At 43.1% G+C, this 18,501-nt stretch overlaps 1 protein-coding gene across 2 annotated transcripts; it reads right to left on the bottom strand.

Moving 5' to 3' along the window:
- Nucleotides 1-535: 535 nt before the first annotated feature.
- On the bottom strand, nucleotides 536-13,970 carry LOC121537400 (zinc finger protein Eos). 2 transcript variants are annotated; one of them, XM_041845038.1, is made up of 8 exons: nucleotides 13,883-13,970; nucleotides 11,098-11,152; nucleotides 10,465-10,575; nucleotides 8,296-8,595; nucleotides 7,842-8,009; nucleotides 2,155-2,313; nucleotides 1,811-1,933; nucleotides 536-1,686 (listed from the first exon to the last, which is right to left on the bottom strand). In XM_041845038.1, exons 2-8 carry the CDS (start codon nucleotides 11,135-11,137, stop codon nucleotides 746-748), a joined length of 1,842 nt encoding a protein of 613 aa, XP_041700972.1. In that variant the 5' UTR covers nucleotides 11,138-11,152; nucleotides 13,883-13,970; the 3' UTR covers nucleotides 536-745. The 2 variants fall into 2 exon arrangements, with proteins under 2 accessions (XP_041700972.1, XP_041700971.1); XM_041845037.1 differs by lacking the exon at nucleotides 13,883-13,970 and adding an exon at nucleotides 11,313-11,460.
- Between the last annotated feature and the right edge of the window lie 4,531 nt (nucleotides 13,971-18,501).

Genomic DNA, 18,501 nt, shown 5'->3' with positions numbered 1-18,501 from the left:
AAAGCATTACATTGTAATTTATCAGTGCAATCTCAGGAGAAAAAAAAAGAATACCCTCCAAAGCTAAAAGTAATTTTCACATCACGCTATTATCATATTCAAGCAAATAATCTAGAAGTGCAATCCTCCATTAGAGGTAGCGGCCTTGTCTACCTGACCACCTCAGTCAAGCCCTATCCATCAATGGACATGGGTCAACAGTCTGATCTGCACCAGTATTATAAGGCCCCTATTAACTTTCTTCTTAATCTCCATCGTTAAAATCTGGAAGGATCCACATCACCAAGGCAGGATATTTCATACTCATCATAATGTCCTTTACACATGATCACGTACTCTGTTATTACATTAACGGTTGTAAACAATATGCCTTCTCTCAGTCACAGCAAGATCATCCAGGGTTACTTCTATGTAACAGTTAAGGCAATGGGTGTCTATCTGTGTGTAATCGGGTGCAGAACAAACAGCCCATGTCACCTCAAAGAAGCAGACACCCCTGCCCCTGCCCCTCCCTCGCCACACCCACCCCCTTCACCCCCAGCTGGTCTCAATTTGCTCCCACTCCCTTCTCCTTGGCCCTAACTGTTTGATGTGTGTAGATCTGTAATGTGGAAGCAATACAGTGAAATCTCCACCAGTACACTGATTATACCTATCCAGACCCTTCAGATTTGTGTAAACATTGAAGGGGAAGGGCTAAGGGGTAGGGCAGTTGGGACCGGCTCTCCTCCCTTCACTCACGTCCTCAGCCCACCAGGTGCTCCCCGCGGATGATGTGCGAGGTGAACTGGTAGCAGTCCCGGCTGCGGTGGCCACAAACGTTGCACTGGAAGGGCTGGTGGAATCCGTGGCAGCCCATGTGGATGGTGAACATCACGTGGTCCAGGAAGAACATGCGACAGTGCTCACAGCGGAATGACTGCACCGCTCGCCCCGCCCTGTCCACCACCTGTACCTGTATAGAAGCCTCCCTGGAGATGGGTGGTGACCCTGAACCAGGGCTCCCCGATCCCTTCACAGTGGTGGGGATGGTGGTGACGGTGTACCCTCTCTCCCTCTCTATGTCTGGGTCTTGGGCGTGTCTGGGATTTGGGTTTGGACGGCGGGGCGGGGCTGGGGCTACGTACTGTAGGTGAGGGAGGAAGTGGTGGTTGTTGGAGTTGCTGGTTGGAGCTGTAACACCGGCGCTCTGCTGCCCCTCTGCTGTGCTCTCCGGGTTGGACTGGTCTTTGAAATCATGGCAGCCATTGCTGGGGCCGTTGCTGGGGTTGTAGCCTTTGCTGACCGTGGGGCTGTGACCTGAGGGTATGTCCTTGTGTCCCTCGCCTGCTTCCCGCCCAGCGAGCTCCACAGACCTGGCCACTACCCCACCTCCATGCCCACCTACAGCTCCATTGACCTGGAGACCCAGAGGAGTCAGGTGGCTGTAAACAGAGCTGATGACTGGGCTGGGGTCAGACAGGGACTGGCAAGCAGGGTAGGGCAGGGGCAGGGCCAGCTGAGGGGGCTCAGACCCAGGGTCCTCATCACCTCCACACCTGCGGAGATACCTGCCCCCCATCCCCACTAACCCTCCCTCAAGGTGAGAGTTGGGTGCAGAGTGCAGGTCCACATCCTTATCCTTTTCAGGTCTAGGGGACAGTTCAGAAGTTATATCAGGCTCGTTGAGCCTCATGTGCTTTACTCCTGTAAATAAAAGTGCACATCAGTGTTGACAACCTCAGATTCATAAGACTATCATCATGTTACAGCACTGTTGGGTTTCAATACCTTCAGGAACATGGAAATATATAGGCAGGAAAAAACTCACCCAAAAACTTCTGTGGAGTGGACCTCTTGCGTTTGGTGATGCTGTTAGCCAGTCTATCTATAAAGGACAGTTTCTCAGTGGACAGCTGGAGGACAGCCTCTGGCTCAGGCACCGGCTCTATGCCTGGGGACAAAGCACAACAGACTCTGTTCAAATACACATTGACATCATAACGCAAAAACAGATCTGTGTCTTCTGGTTCACAGTGTCTAGGCCAGTGAGCTCAGATTGAACTAATACAACATGAAGGAGCAAAGTGCATTTCTGCAAGCTTGTGTGGATGATGACAGAGTCAATGTGTGTTACCTGGTACATTTTACATTAAGAGTCTGTGTGTATGTTACCCTTTGCAGTGTGGTCAGTGCTGAGTGCTGGCTGATGGTCCTGTAGACTCTTTAGGTAGTTGTGGCAGCGTTCAATGTGGTCCTCCAGGGTGCTCTGTTGCTTGTAGCTACGACCACAGTCACTGCACATGTAAGGTTTACCCACTGTCGGAGAGGACACTGCAGCACAGAAACACAGCAATTCATGGGTCAATCAATGGGTCACGCATGCTTCTCTTTTGGTCTGTTTGAGTAAAATGAGGTCTACAAAATATGACCAGACTACTGATATTGTGTCCTAGGGAAGTTAGTTCTTTCAAGTAATAAATAAATAAAAAGATACATGTAGTTGTGCATAATTCAAGTTTTATTACATCCTTTAATACTAGTTCATGACCTAGTCGTTAGCCTACCCATATGGAAAAGAATCATGAAAATCCTAAAAGAATCTTGTATGGCAGAAGTAGATTACAGTATTTGCACAAAAATCTAGTAAGAATCAGGTAAGATACAAATACATGGTTTGTATGTATCTTCTATGTAAATCTGGAAATGGTGTATGTTTGGCCTTGTATGACAAATACAATAGAATATATATGAAAGTGGCCACTTTCCTACATGGATATTATATGACATACACTACCAGTCAAAAGTTTGGACAAACCTACTCATTCAAGGGTTTTTCTTTATTTTTACTATTCTTTACATTGTAGAAGTATAGTGGAGACATCAAAACTATGAAATAACACATATGGAATCATGTAGTAACCAAAAAAGTGTTAAACAAATCAAAATATATTTTATATTTGAGATTCTTCAAATAGCCACCCTTTGTCTTGATGACAGCTTTGCACACTCTTCAAATCAAATTTTATTTGCCACATGCGCCAAATACAACAGGTGTAGAGGTTACAGTGAAATGCTTACTTACAAGCCCTTAACCAACAATGCATTTTTTAAAGATAAAAAAAGTGTTAAGTAAAAAAAAGAAAAGCAAATAACTAAAGAGCAGCAGTAAAATAAAATAACAGTAGGGAGGCTATATACAGGGGGGTACCGGTGCAGAGTCAATGTGCGGGGGCACCGGCTAGTCGAGGTAATTGAGGTAATATGTACATGTGGGTAGAGTTAAAGTGACTATGCATAAATAATAAACAGAGTAGCAGCAGCGTAAAAGAGGGGGGTGGGGGTGGTGGGGGGGGCAGTGCAAATAGTCCGGGTGGCAATGATTAGCTGTTCAGGAGTCTTATGGCTTGGGGGTAGAAGCTGTTGAGAAGCCTTTTGGACCTAGACTTGGTGCTCCGGTACCGCTTGCCGTGTGGTAGCAGAGAGAACAGTCTATGACTAGGGTGGCTGGAGTCTTTGACAATTTCCTCTGACACCGCCTGGTATAGAGGTCCTGGATGGCAGGAGGCTTTGTCGTGCCCTCTTCACGACTGTCTTGGTGTGTTTGGACCTATGATAGTTCATTGGTGATGTGGACACCAAGGAACTTGAAGCTCTCAACCTGTTCCACTACAGCCCCGTCGATGAGAATGGGGGGCGTGCTCAGTCCTCTTTTTTTCCCTGTAGTCCACAATCATCTCCTTTGTATTGATCACGTTGAGGGAGAGGTTGTTATCCTGGCACCACACGGCCAGGTCTCTGACCTCCTCCATATAGGCTGTCTCATCGTTGTCGGTGATCAGGCCTACCACTGTTGTGTCGTCAGCAAACTTAATGATGGTATTGGAGTCGTGCCTGGCCATGCAGTCATGGGTGAACAGGGACTACAGGAGGGCCCCCCGTGTTGAGGATCAGCGTGGCAGATGTGTTGTTACCTACCCTTACCACCTGGGGGCCCGTCGGGAAGTCCAGGATCCAGTTGCAGAGGGGGGTGTTTAGTCCCAGGATCCTTAGCTTAGTGATGAGCTTTGAGGGCACTATGGTGTTGAACGCTGAGCTGTAGTCAATGAACAGCATTCTCACGTAGGTGTTCCTCTTGTCCAGGTGGGAAAGGGCAGTGTGGAGTGCAATAGAGATTGCATCATCTGTGGATCTGTTGGGGCGGTATGCAAATTGGAGTGGGTCTAGGGTTTCTGGGATAATGGTGTTGATGTGAGCCATGACCAGCCTTTCAAAGCACTTCATGGCTACAGACGTGAGTGCTACGGGTCGGTAGTCATTTAGGCAGGTTATCTTAGTGTCCTTGGGCACAGGGACTATGGTGGTCTGCTAGAAACATGTTGGTATTACAGACTCAGTCAGGGACATGTTGAAAATGTCAGTGAAGACACTTGCCAGTTGGTCAGCACATGCTCGGAGTACACGTCCTGGTAATCCGTCTGGCCCTGCGGCCTTGTGAATGTTGACCTGCTTAAAAGTCTTACTCACATCGGCTACGGAGAGCGTGATCACATAGTCATCCGGAACAGCTGGTGCTCTCATGCATGCTTCAGTGTTGCTTGCCTCGAAGCGAGCATAGAAGTGATTTAGCTCGTCTGGTAGGCTTCTGTCACTGGGCAGCTCGCGGCTGTGCTTCCTTTTGTAGTCTTGGCATTCTCTCAACCAGCTTCATGAGGTAGTCACCTGGAATGCATTTCAATAAACAGGTGTGCCTTCTTAAAAGTTAATTTGTGGAATTTCTTTCCTTAAATGCATTTGAGGCAATCAGTTGTGTTGTGACAAGGTATACAAAAGATAGCCCTATTTGGTAAAATACCAAGTCCATATTATGGCAAGAACAGCTCAAAAGAGCAAATTGAAACGACAGTCCATCATTACTTTAAGACATGAAGGTCAGTCAATACTGAACATTTCAAGAACTTTGAAAGTTTCTTCAAGTGCAGTCACAAAAACCATCAAGCGCTATGATGAAACTGGCTCTCATGAGGACCGCCACAGGAATGGAAGACCCAGAGTTACCTCTGCTACAGAGGATAAGTTCATTAGAGTTACCAGCCTCAGAAATGTCATCCCAAATAAATGCTTCACAGAGTTCAAGTAACAGACACATTTCAACATCAACTGTTCAGAGGAGACTGTGTGAATCACGCCTTCATGGTCGAATTGCAAAGAAACCACTACTAAAGGACACCAATAAGAAGAAGAGACTTGCTTGGGCAAAGAAACATGAGCAATGGACATTAGACCAGTGGAAATTTGTCCTTTGGTCTGGAATCCAAATAGGAGATTTTTGGTTCCAATCGCCGTGTCTTTGTGAGACACGATGTGGGTGAATGGATGATCTCCGCATGTGTAGTTCCCACCGTAAAGCATGGAGGAGGAGGTGTTATGGTGTGGGGGTGCTTTGCTGGTGACACTGTCTGTGATTTATTTAGAATTCAAGGCACACTTAACCAGCATGGCTACCACAGCATTCTGCAGCGATACGCCATCCCATCTGGTTTGGGCTTAGTGGGACTATCATTTGTTTTTCAACAGGACAATGATCCAACACACCTCCAGGCTGTGTAAGGGCTATTTTACCAAGAAGGAGACTGATGGAGTGCTGCAACAGATGACCTGGCCTCCACAATCCCCCGACCTCAACCCAATTGAGATGGTTTGGGATGAGTCGGACCGCAGAGTGAAGGAAAAGCAGCCAACAAGTGCTCAGCATGTGGGAACTCTTTCAAGACTGTTCAAATATCATTCCAGGTGAAGCTGGTTGAGAGAATGCCAAGAGTGTGCAAAGCTGTCATTAAGGCAAAGGGTGGCTAAAATATATTTAGATTAGTTTAACACTTTTTTGCTTACTACATGATTCCATATGTGTCATTTCATAGTTTTGATGTCTTCACTATTATTCTACAATGTAGAAAATAGTAAAAATAAAGAAAAACCCTTGAATGAGTAGGTTTGTCCAAACTTTTGACTGGTACTGTATATGAGACAGAACAGCCTCAATTCAAATGGGGCATGGACTCTACAAGGTGTTGACTCCAATGCTTGCCACAGTTGTGTGAAGTTGGCTGGATGTCCTTTGGGTGGTGGACCATTCTTGATACACACAGGAAACTGTTGAGCGTGGAAAAACCCAGCAGCATTGCAGTTCTTGACACAAACTGGTGCGCCTGGCAACTACTACCATACCCCGTTCAAAGGGACTTAAATATTTTGTCTTGCCCATTCACCCTCTGAATGGCACACATACACAATCCACGTCTCAATTGTCTCAAGGCTTAAAAATCCTTCTTTAACCTGTCTCCTCCCCTTCATCTACACTGATTGAAGTGGATTTAACAAGTGACATCAATAAGGGATCATAGCTCTCACCTGGATTCACGTGGTCAGTCTATGTCATGGAAAGAGCAGGTGTTCTTAATGTTTTGTATACTCAGAGTGCATTTTCATTTTCAGGTATGAGTTTCCATGGTTAAGGCTGGGCAGCACCACCTACTGGACAGTTGATTTATCTACAGCTATGCCTTTGTCTCCTATCCAGGGCTTTAACCAAGCTCAGCCCTGCTTAACTTTGATATTTGTCACTGACTATTACCAATGTTCTATCGTGAGAATGATTATTGAGAGAGCCATTCCAAAGGGTAGGTTTAACAGAGCAAATGAAATATAACTTTACTTTTTAAGTCATATCATCCATTTTGCTATTTATACCTATATTTCCCTCCCCCTTCACCACCTCCTCCTTTTCCTGCTCCTCCCTCCACCCCTTCCTGCTCCTTCTCTACCTCCACCTCCTCCTTTACCCCCTCCTCCACCTCCTCCTTTACCCCCTCCTTAGAAACCTTAGCTTACATGTCTGGCGTATGTGTTTTATATTTCTGTCTAAAGGTTACCCACCCATATAAGTCAGATATTACAACAATCTTCTATTAATGTTGTATGTGTATTTGTTGCCAAGTTCCAAGTAGAACATAATCATCTTGTTAGATTCTTCTATATCTTTTCCATATGGGACAAAATGGTCTCTCGTATGTTTTTTAAATATAATACATGGAACATTTTTGTTATGTCTAAATGTTACCCACCCATATAAGTAAGATATTACAAGAATATTCTCAGTGTATTTGCTGCCGTATGTATTAGTGACATGTTCCAGGTAGAACATATAGGAATCTTGTTAAATGTATATATATATTTTCCATATGGGTATGGACTCCCCCTTCTCCGTGAATTCCAGAAATTGTTCTCTGTTCCACACCTTTGACGTTTTAAAACACCCAAATCGCCACCGCAATGTTCCACCTTTACCGAGCAGTCAGAGACACGTCATTTCGCCGAAATCTGAGGTTTGAAAGTTTGCTTTTCTTCGAAACTGAACTTATTTATTCAGAAAAGCAGACCCACCAGGCTCTGCCTCTCTCTATCAACACCTGTTGAATGCATGTCTTCATTAAATTGAAAAACACCAACAGGACATCCTGTTTTGAATACTTAAATGTCATATTTTGCACGTGTGGTAAAGTACATTCCTGTAAAGACAATAGGTATTTATCTATTTCCTCTGAGCCCCACTCTAGAGAGCTGAATGTACTTTTTTGCAAGAAATAGATGATTTTCTTGTTCTAAATCCAATTGGACCCCCAAAAAATATTGAATTGAAGACACTGTGAAAACAGATGAGTCGCTATTACAGTACATTGTAATTACACAACACAATGGGACTGAGGCTGGTAGCGGCTCTATTCCCCATCTGTTCCCACTGAGCCCAAATGGTCTTACCAGTTTCCTGGCTTGACATTAGAAAGCAGGCTACTGTGTCTTACCAGTGTGTGTGCGGATGTGTCCAGAGAGTGCGTCCCGGCGGCGGCAGGCGTAGTTACAGAAGGGACATTTAAAGGGTTTCTCTCCAGAGTGCAGCTTTATGTGGCGCAGCATGTTCCCCTTCTGGGTGAAGGAGGCTCCACACTGGGTACACTGGAACGGACGCTCACCTGACAACAACATGGACAGTCTTTTTTTTTTTCAAATCCCCCCCCCAAAAATCCTACTATCACCTTGGAACAAAGCAGTGGAGCTATATTCAGTCAAAATGAATGGACCATATAGACACCGCGTAAAGAAAAGTAAAAGGCTTCATGTTTATGAGGAACACAAAGACCTCCTATCAGGGTTGGGGTCAATACAGTTTTCAGTTCAGGAAACTCTGAATAGAAACTTGCCCGTTGTGTTCTAGGGAGATTTTTCAACCTACTCTGCTGTCTGTTTATCTGGCCTCACCTGTGTGGCTGCGCTTGTGCACCATCAGTACATTGGGCCCGATACAGTTCATTCCACACACGTCACATTGGAGCTTCCCATTGGGCAGTCGGATGGGACCGGGGGACGCAGGCTGAGGACTGGCCAGCTCCCTGTAACCACTTCCTCGAACCACCCTTCCTCCCAGCTCTCCACTCCCGTCTTCTATTTTGTTCCCTCGCTCATCCCTCCATCCTTCATCTCTCTCTCCTTTTCTCCTCTCTGGCTGTTGAGCACCAACAGGCTCATCATCACTGTCAAGTTCTACCTTAATAGAGTTCACTGGGCAGATTGGAGACAGGGGAGAGACACTTTGTTCAAAACCTTCATCGTCATAACTTAGCGTATGGGAAGGTATAGGGAAAGGGATGGGAAATGTTTTTTTTTATTGCACTTAAGTACATCTATATAAATTGAAATACCAAAATGTATCATATGGAAAGAATTCCTCAAGTGAGATACAGTGGGGGAAAAAAGTATTTAGTCAGCCACCAATTGTGCAAGTTCTCCCACTTAAAAAGATGAGAGAGGCCTGTAATTTTCATCATAGGTACACGTCAACTATGACAGACAAAATGAGAAAAAAAAATAAAAGATTTTATTTGCAAATTATGGTGGAAAATAAGTATTTGGTCAATAACAAAAGTTTCTCAATACTTTGTTATATACCCTTTGTTGGCAATGACACAGGTCAAACGTTTTCTGTAAGTCTTCACAAGGTTTTCACTCACTGTTGCTGGTATTTTGGCCCATTCCTCCATGCAGATCTCCTCTAGAGCATTGATGTTTTGGGGCTGTCGCTGGGCAACACAGACTTTCAACTCCTTCCAAAGATTTTCTATGGGGTTGAGATCTGGAGACTGGCTAGGCCACTCCAGGACCTTGAAATGCTTCTTACGAAGCCACTCCTTCGTTGCCCGGCGGTGTGTTTGGGATCATTGTCATGCTGAAAGACCCAGCCACGTTTCATCTTCAATGCCCTTGCTGTTGGAAGGAGGTTTTCACTCAAAATCTCACGATACATGGCCCCATTCATTCTTTCCTTTACACGGATCAGTCGTCCTGGTCCCTTTGCAGAAAAACAGCCCCAAAGCATGATGTTTCCACCCCCCATACTTCACAGTAGATATGGTGTTCTTTGGATGCAACTCAGCATTCTTTGTCCTCCAAACACGACTGAGTTGAGTTTTTACCAAAAAAGTTATATTTTGGTTTCATCTGACCATATGACATTCTCCCAATCCTCTTCTGGATCATCCAAATGCACTCTAGCAAACTTCAGACGGGCCTGGACATGTACTGGCTTAAGCAGGGGGACACGTCTGGCACTGCAGGATTTGAGTCCCTGGCGGCGTAGTGTGTTACTGATGGTAGGCTTTGTTACTTTGGTCCCAGCTCTCTGCAGGTCATTCACTAGGTCCCCCCGTGTGGTTCTGGGATTTTTGCTCACCGTTCTTGTGATCATTTTGACCCCACAGGGTGAGATCTTGCGTGGAGCCCCAGATCGAGGGAGATTATCAGTGGTCTTTTATGTCTTCCATTTCCTAATAATTGCTCCCACAGTTGATTTCTTCAAACCAAGCTGCTTACCTATTGCAGATTCAGTCTTCCCAGCCTGGTGCAGGTCTACAATTTTGTTTCTGGTGTCCTTTGACAGCTCTTTGGTCTTGGCCATAGTGGAGTTTGGAGTGTGACTGTTTGAGGTTGTGGACAGGTGTCTTTTATACTGATAACAAGTTCAAACAGGTGCCATTAATACAGGTAACGAGTGGAGGACAGAGGAGCCTCTTAAAGAAGAAGTTACAGGTCTGTGAGAGCCAGAAATCTTGCTTGTTTGTAGGTGACCAAATACTTATTTTCCACCATAATTTGCAAATAAATTCATTAGAAATCCTACAATGTGATTTTCTGGATTTTTTTTCCTCAATTTGTCTGTCATAGTTGACGTGTACCTATGATGAAAATTACAGGCCTCTCTCATCTTTTTAAGTGGGAGAACTTGCACAATTGGTGGCTGACGAAATACTTTTTTCCCCCACTGTAACTGCTGGTGTTCTTTATAACTTTCAGTCACATGTGATATATTATACAGTACATTCAATAGGTTATATACTGTAGATCACAGATAAGAGACATAAAAAGATGACTGACCACTGAGAGATCGGTTGAGAGAGGGCTGTTGACTGTTTGGTGTTCTCACTGTCGGAACCCTCAGACCTCCACAGAAATCACCACGCTCCGTCGCTGTCTCTCCTCCACTGGCTGTGTACACAATGTAATGTTGGGACTTTTTATGCTATTTTATGTCATTATACTGGATACCATTGGATGCACACTGCCTGCCCTACAGGACATCAACAACACCAGGTGTCGCAGGAAGGCCAAGAAGATCATCAGGGACCCCAGCCACCTGAGCCATGGCCTGTTCTCCCCGCTTCCATCACTCAGACGCGGGCAGTACAGAAGCATCATGGAAAAAACAGTAAGACTGGCCAATAGCTTCTACCCCCAGTCCATCAGGCTGCTGAATAGCCACCACTAGTCAGCTACCTGCTCCCCCTGACCCCATCATTGCCACAGTTGTTAATATGTATATATTTTTATTTTTATTATTATCTATTTTTATTATATTTGTATTGTTTTATTTCACTTTGTCCTGCATTGTTGTAGCTCGGAGCTCAATAATTTCACTGTACCCTGTAATTACATCTACATGTGACTATTAAACTCTCTAACCTAATCTAATCTATCCAGCCTTTAAAATACTTTTTGTTTCCTGCTTACCTGACATATATGAATGTCCATTGCAGTCATCAGCATTCATTCTCTCACCAGCTGCCTGTGGCACAGAGACAAAAACAGACAAGTCAGAGCAAAGATATGGTCCAACTCATGAGATATCCTAGCATACAATAATCTTCACCTTATCTTAAGTATGCCCACTTCTCATAAAAAAAAAAAAACGTATGCCATTTTGGATACAATTGTATGATGCTCACCATGTTAAATGTTTCCTTTGCAGTAGCTTTCTTTTGGTTCAAATATGTCTGAAGCCCAAGGTAAAGCTGCAGTAAATGCAGTATTAAATTGTTTCACACAAGTGTTTGTATTGTGCGTCTAACTGGTACTTTGCTCTAGTCTATCTAGATTCACCTATCCTCAGTTGCCAGGAAATACACATATGAGAAAATCAAAATTTATAGTCAGTCACTGCTTGAACTGTCCTCCCTCCTCCACATACCCATACCCAGGAAATGTGGGGTATATGTTTGATCACATGTCTCTGGTTTATCATCATGATAGGTATATCAATTATAACATTTCATCAGTTTCACATATTTTAAATATTGCATGGATATTCTAATCAGAAACAAATGTAACATTTTGGTTACTGAGTCAGCCTGATGGGGCCATCATAAAACCAATCATCCATTAGCAAAAGAATACATTGGAACAGTAGACAGCAGGGGCATAGCCGCAGGAAGATGTTTCTTGTTTCGGGGGGAGTTGGGGACAGAATTTATAATCACATTTGCGTAGTGAGATATAGTTGAGCAGACACGTTTTTAGGATTTCCACAGGCCTTTTATAAATGCATTTCATGCTATTCTATGTCATTTACATGATAGAAGACATTAGCAGAATATGTTTTCATACCACATAAATGGCCAAACACAAGTAGGATGCAATTTCTGAACTTTATTTTTTTCTTTATTATTTATAATAATTTGTTTAATCATTATTATTATTGTATATCATTGTTATTATTCTAGGCCTATTTATTCATCTAAACCAGTTATTTAAATATGCAAAACGGTTGAGACATTTTAATTGGCTAAATTAAGTTAAATATGTATTTTTAATTGTGTGCTCCGTATTTAGTTTAAGATAGGCCATAAGTAGGCCTTTTGTAAAATAAATATAATTAGTCATTTGTTGGGTTACAGTAGGCACTAGCCTTTCTTGGTAATTGCTGCAATCTAGCCTGTTCAAAACTTTTGTGAAGGTTTAAACCAGTTCGCAAGTGTTTTGTTTCATTCTGTTGAGCCATTTTCTTTGGCCAAATTAGGTTCCAACTGTAATGTTGTGTTTGCCGTTATACAGTAATATCCTGCTTGTATTTTCCCTATAAACAATGTCTTAACTTACTTTTGATATTACCCTAATAAAGTTTAGAAACTTTTGTGACGGGTTGGTGTGGTGTGGCTATTAGCCTATAATGCAGACCTATGATATGAAGAAAGTGTGCACCGGCACTCCAACTGACTCTGACAGTTGAACTTAAGGTGAGGAAGAATGTTTTAGGCCTACCAGTTACTCCTATAATCAAATGCTTATCTTTCTAAAAAATATTTGGATAAAAAAAGTACGAAATAGCCTCCTTCTGTACGCCTATATCTGTATAGCAGACGCAGTAGCCTATCTGACAAGGATAAAGAAATGCATGTTGGTGTCGTAGCATGCTGCCGGCATCTCTCTCTCTCTCTGGGGGTAGGCCTAAGCTTCTCTTTATATTTTTGTATATATTAATATTATACAGCCTATAGGCAGGCCTATGCATGCAATGCCCTGATGCATTTAGTGCTCAAATCTCTGACAGCTGAACAGTGAGGTGGACAATTATTGTTTTAGGAAAGTAAAAACCATCGAAACACAAGGAATAGTGTTTTTGTAATTTGTTAGGCTGTTTTTAAGGACATGTAAATATGGCTCATTTGGCCAATATCACTATTTTATTGATACACTGGCTGCGTGTCAGGCGCCAGATTTTCCAAAAGGAAACCCTGATATATATAAATGTATATATCAGGGTTTCCTTTTGAAAATATATATATATATATATATATATATATATATATATATATATATAATATAGGCTACAGTAGTCTTTCAAATACATTTCAGTGACAATGACTCACCCAATTATGAAGATGAAGCATAGGCTACTCACCTGTGATGGCTGATGAGCTTGTGCCAATATCCCAAGATAAGCTACTTTGAAAAACAGTGCTGTTTGCTCAGAATCGGCCTTGCTGACTGTAAATGCTTGTGATAAAACTCAATCCACAGGTTTTTTTTTTTTTTTTAAAGCTATTGATCCTCTGTAGATAAGTTATGCTCTCTGGTGTAGTATTTTGAATTATTTTATTTATGTCTGTTCAGACAAGAGTAATATCATTTTGGGGGAATTATTTTTTATAAGCTAATTTTGGCAAAAATTATTTCAATTTAACCGCAGCACCGCTACTTCCCGCAGCTACGAGCGAGACAGAGGGAACGTTTGTTGGCGGTACATTAGCAACAGGCGCCTGTACTGCCGCTGCGGTGCGCCAATCATCTTCATGGAAGACATTCGTCTCGTTAGATGTGGACTTCCCCGATTGATGCAGCTGTCATCCGAAAATGACACGTCAAACTAGCAGAATAATGTTTCTTCTGAGCCGTTGCTATGGCACCCACCACCCGACAAATGCCATACATCTAAACTAGTACGAAACACATCCTTGCCTAAATGTTACTTTTCATGCCATACCGTCGTTGTTAGCAAATGCATCACTATCTTCCTTACCTGGCGAAAGACTATTGTTGTCGTTTTTAAATGTCAGAATATCTGTTTGTTGTTGTCTTTGACGACGGCAGCATATCCGGGATCTTATTTTACCTGGCAATCCCGGTCGTCACTAGTTAACACAGCCATAAAGTCATATATCCCGCCTATTTCTACAATTTATCTTCTTACAATCTGTTTTGAAACCTAACCTTAACCACATGCTAACCGTATGCCTAACCCTAACCTTAAATTAAGAATAAAAAGCAAATTTTTATTTTCATGAATTTTTACGATGCAGCCTTTGTGGCTGTGTTATCTAGTGGAAACCGGGAATCCCAGACAACTTCCGGGCGCATGCTGGGAATCTTTCCACTAGTTACCACAGCCGCAAAGTCAACATTGACTATCGTAAAAATTCATAAAAACAAAAATGTGCTTTTTGTTCTTGATCAAAGGTTAGGGTTAGGCATAAGGGTAGTAGTGTGGTTAGGGTTTGGGTTAGGTTTAAAATAAGATTTTGTCTGTAGCTTGTGAGGTGTGTAAATACTGTTTGTTGCATTTATGTATTTTGTTTTGTTGCTTTTTGTGCCATTGCTATCTGTCTGCATACTACGTGTTGCTTGTTATATGTTGCTCTGCATGTGCTCACTGCTCATTGTTTGTTTATATTGTTATTGTAATTGTTTTTAATAACCTGCCCAGGGACATGGGGTTGAAAATCAGCCGGCACTTTTACTGAAACGTTGATTAATGTGCACTGTCCCTGTAAAAATAAAGTGAAGTAGAAATGGGCGTGGTTTAACTTTGTGACTGTGGTAACTAATGACGACCGGGATACATGCCGAATATACAACAGATAACCTGATCATCAGCCAGTGATTGCCGAAAACATAGATGCTTAATAATGTGAAAAAAAACAGCTGATTTATTCAGGCAACAAAAAGTAGCCTAAATATTTGTGTATCAACCATGTATGATGTGGTTGTTAATGCAGCACTCTAGGTTACTACTACTGCAATCATTAGGATGATTGATGATAAAAAGGAGACAGGTAATTGACAACATAATTTAATGAGGAGTAATTAATTGTGTGAATGTACATAATAGTTTCTACTGTGAAGAGTAAAGCATTCCGAATCCATAGGTGTTCTACCAGAAGATGGCAGCAAACACTGCAAAAATTGTCAAAGACTCCAGCCATCCTAGTCATAGACTGTTCTCTCTGCTACCGCACGGTAAGCGGTACTGGCGCGCCAAGTCTTGGTCCAAACGGCTTCTTAACAGCTTCTACCCCCAAGCCATAAGACTCCTGAACAGCTAATCAAATGGCTACCCGGACTATTTGCATTCCCACTCCCTCTTTTACGCTGCTGCTACTCTCTGTTTATTATCTATGCATAGTCACTTTAACTCTACTTACATGTACATTTTACCTCAATTACCTCGACTAACCTGTGCCATGCACATTGACTCTGTACCGGTACCCACTCTAATGTTATTTTACTGCTGCTCTTTAATTATTTTTTCTATTTTTTACTTAACACTTATGTTTCTTAAAAACTGCATTGTTTGTTAAGGGCTTGTAAGTAAGCATTTCACTGTAAGGTCTACACCTGTTGTATTCGGCACGTGACAAATAAAATAACATTTGATTTGATTTGAGACTACCCCCTACAAAATGTACAGTGGGGAAAAAAAGTATTTAGTCAGCCACTAATTGTGCAAGTTCTCCCACTTAAAAAGATGAGAGAGGCCTGTAATTTTTATCATAGGTACACGTCAACTATGACAGACAAATTGAGAAAAAAAAATCCAGAAAATCACATTGTAGGATTTTTTATGAATTTATTTGCAAATTATGGTGGAAAATAAGTATTTGGTCAATAACAAAAGTTTCTCAATACTTTGTTATATACCCTTTGTTGGCAATGACACAGGTCAAACGTTTTCTGTAAGTCTTCACAAGGTTTTCACACACTGTTGCTGGTATTTTGGCCCATTCCTCCATGCAGATCTCCTTTAGAGCAGTGATGTTTTGGGGCTGTCACTGGGCAACACGGACTTTCAACTCCCTCCAAAGATTTTCTATGGGGTTGAGATCTGGAGACTGGCTAGGCCAATCCAGGACCTTGAAATGCTTCTTACGAAGCCACTCCTTCGTTGCCCGGGCGGTGTGTTTGGGATCATTGTCATGCTGAAAGACCCAGCCACGTTTCATCTTCAATGCCCTTGCTGATGGAAGGAAGTTTTCACTCAAAATCTCACGATACATGGCCCCATTCATTCTTTCCTTTACACGGATCAGTCGTCCTGGTCCCTTTGCAGAAAAACAGCCCCAAAGCATGATGTTTCCACCCCCATGCTTCACAGTAGATATGGTGTTCTTTGGATGCAACTCAGCATTCTTTGTCCTTTGGAGTGTGACTGTTTGAGGTTGTGGACAGGTGTCTTTTATACTGATAACAAGTTCAAACAGGTGCCATTAATACAGGTAACGAGTGGAGGACAGAGGAGCCTCTTAAAGAAGAAGTTACAGGTCTATGAGAGCCAGAAATCTTGCTTGTTTGTTATTGACCAAATACTTATTTTCCACCATAATTTGCAAATAAATTCATAAAAAATCCTACAATGTGATTTTCTGGAATATTTTTTCTCAATTTGTCTGTCATAGTTGACATGTACCTATGATGAACATTACAGGCCTCTCTCATCTTTTTAAGTGGGAGAACTTGCACAATTGGTGGCTGACTAAATACTTTTTTTCCCCACTGTATGTTCTGTGAGCTGTTCTGATGTCCAAATTAAGTATACTAGTTATGTTACATGTCCCTGTAAAGTATGTTAACTTTTTACATTTTAGTCATTTTAGCAGACACCCTTATCCAGAGCGACTTACAGTTAGTGAGTGCATACATTCTCATACTGGCCCCCCGTGAGAAATGAACCCACAACCCTGGCGTTGCAAGCGCTATGCTCTACCAACTGAGCTACAGGGGACTGTTGAATGTATTTGGTACATTTCATGACTTGAATAATGGGCTGACTGTAGATCGTCTGACCGAAACCAGCTATGTGCCACGTCATTGTCAGTTCAGGGGTGACAAGGGTCTAGGAGGGAAATCACTTAATTCGATAGAGGCTTTTGTCATCTGAGCAGAATCTGATAGGCTTCCTGGATCTGTATAAACATCTTTTGTGACTCTTCCATCTTGCTGCCAGGGTTACGTGTAGTTACGTCTTATCTCCTCCATAAAGCTGCCTCATTCACTGATAACAGCTGAAACACAACACATTGTGATGTCACGAGAGGCTGTGTCCTGGAGGGACGTTACATCCCCCTGAGGTGGCTGCAAACCCAGACAGCTATGGCTCCATCTGCTGGTATGGTCGGGAACTCCACCCCTCTATGGCCAATCTTCCCACGCAGCTGAAACAAATGAGGAGCTGATGAGCTGAAGGTTTTGGGAAGGGAAGAGACACACTGAGGGGAGTGTGTGGGGGGTGAAGAGACACAGTCTCCAACCTGGGCTCTCTGGAGGACAAGAGTGCTGCAAGTCCACTTCCATGAGGAATATAAGGATTTGGAGATACTTACCTTTGGGAAATACTCACCTTTGGATATATGCACCTGTGGAAATACGTGAGAGACATTTGGAAGGACTTTTTGCTGGGTTGGCCACTAGCTGCAACGTGGACTACAGTAAGGCTGGGGAAAAGTTATCTGAGCGAGTGAGAATTATGATTTTGGATGTGGAAGAGACATCCCTGAACTGTTAACCCTTAAAGAGCCACAAGAGAACAGAATTTTGTTATATTTTCGTTAATTTCCCAAGACCTATAATAAAATCCGTGTTTTGTTTGAACCTTGTCTCCTTGCACTACTTGAGCAATCCCGCTGAAAGCTGTGTAGCCTCTCGTGACGTCACAGATGGTGGAGAATACAGGCACGCTCAAGCGTTAATAGTGCATGTCAGAGGAGGATACCGAAGGTTTGATCACCCAGTTTTCCAAGTTGGCCGTAGGCTCCCCGCCGACTGAAATGGAGGACATATTGAAAGCCCTTGTTGCTGGCCAGCAAGCCCAGATGCAAGCAAACGTGGCTCTCTTGGAGGAGCAAAAGAAAGCCAACCTTCTGAAGGCAGAGGAATTGCAGTTGCAGAGACAGAGGGTGGTCCAAAATACCCGCCCAATAAAGGCAAGTGACTTTATATCTAAGATGGGAGCTACCGATGACATTGAGGCATACCTGCATGCATTTGAGGCCACGGCCACTAGGGAAGCCTGGCCCAAGCAACAGTGGGTTGGTCTGTTAGCCCCCCTTTCTAACCGGGGAATCGCTGAATGCTGTCCGGGACCTGGGCCCTGACCAGGTTACTGACTATGATGCCCTGAAGTCTGAGATCCTCAGCAGATATGGACTCACAAAGTTTGGTATGGCCCAGCGCTTTCACAGTTGGACCTTCCAACCAGACCAACCTCCTCGGGCGCAGATGCATGAACTTGTCCGAATCGCAAGGAAATGGCTGGATCCGCAGAGGAATACAGCAGCGGCGGTGGTGGGAGGCCGTTGTGGTGGATCGTTACCCTCACGCGCCCTGCCTTATGAGGCAAAACGGTTCATCAGTCAACAGGCCTTG

Source organism: Coregonus clupeaformis, chromosome 24 (assembly GCF_020615455.1).
Source record: "Coregonus clupeaformis isolate EN_2021a chromosome 24, ASM2061545v1, whole genome shotgun sequence".
Classification (NCBI taxonomy): Eukaryota; Metazoa; Chordata; class Actinopteri; order Salmoniformes; family Salmonidae; genus Coregonus; species Coregonus clupeaformis.
The sequence above is the reverse complement of the archived record's forward strand: the minus strand, read 5'-3'. Positions and strand labels throughout refer to the sequence as shown.

Coding starts and splice junctions, on each gene's coding strand:
- LOC121537400 (XM_041845037.1), bottom strand. Junction 8,010..8,295: donor GCACAAGCGCAGCCACACAG/GTGAGGCCAGAT, acceptor TGTTGTTGTCAG/GTGAGCGTCCGTTCCAGTGT. Junction 1,687..1,810: donor CACTCCACAGAAGTTTTTGG/GTGAGTTTTTTC, acceptor TTTTATTTACAG/GAGTAAAGCACATGAGGCTC.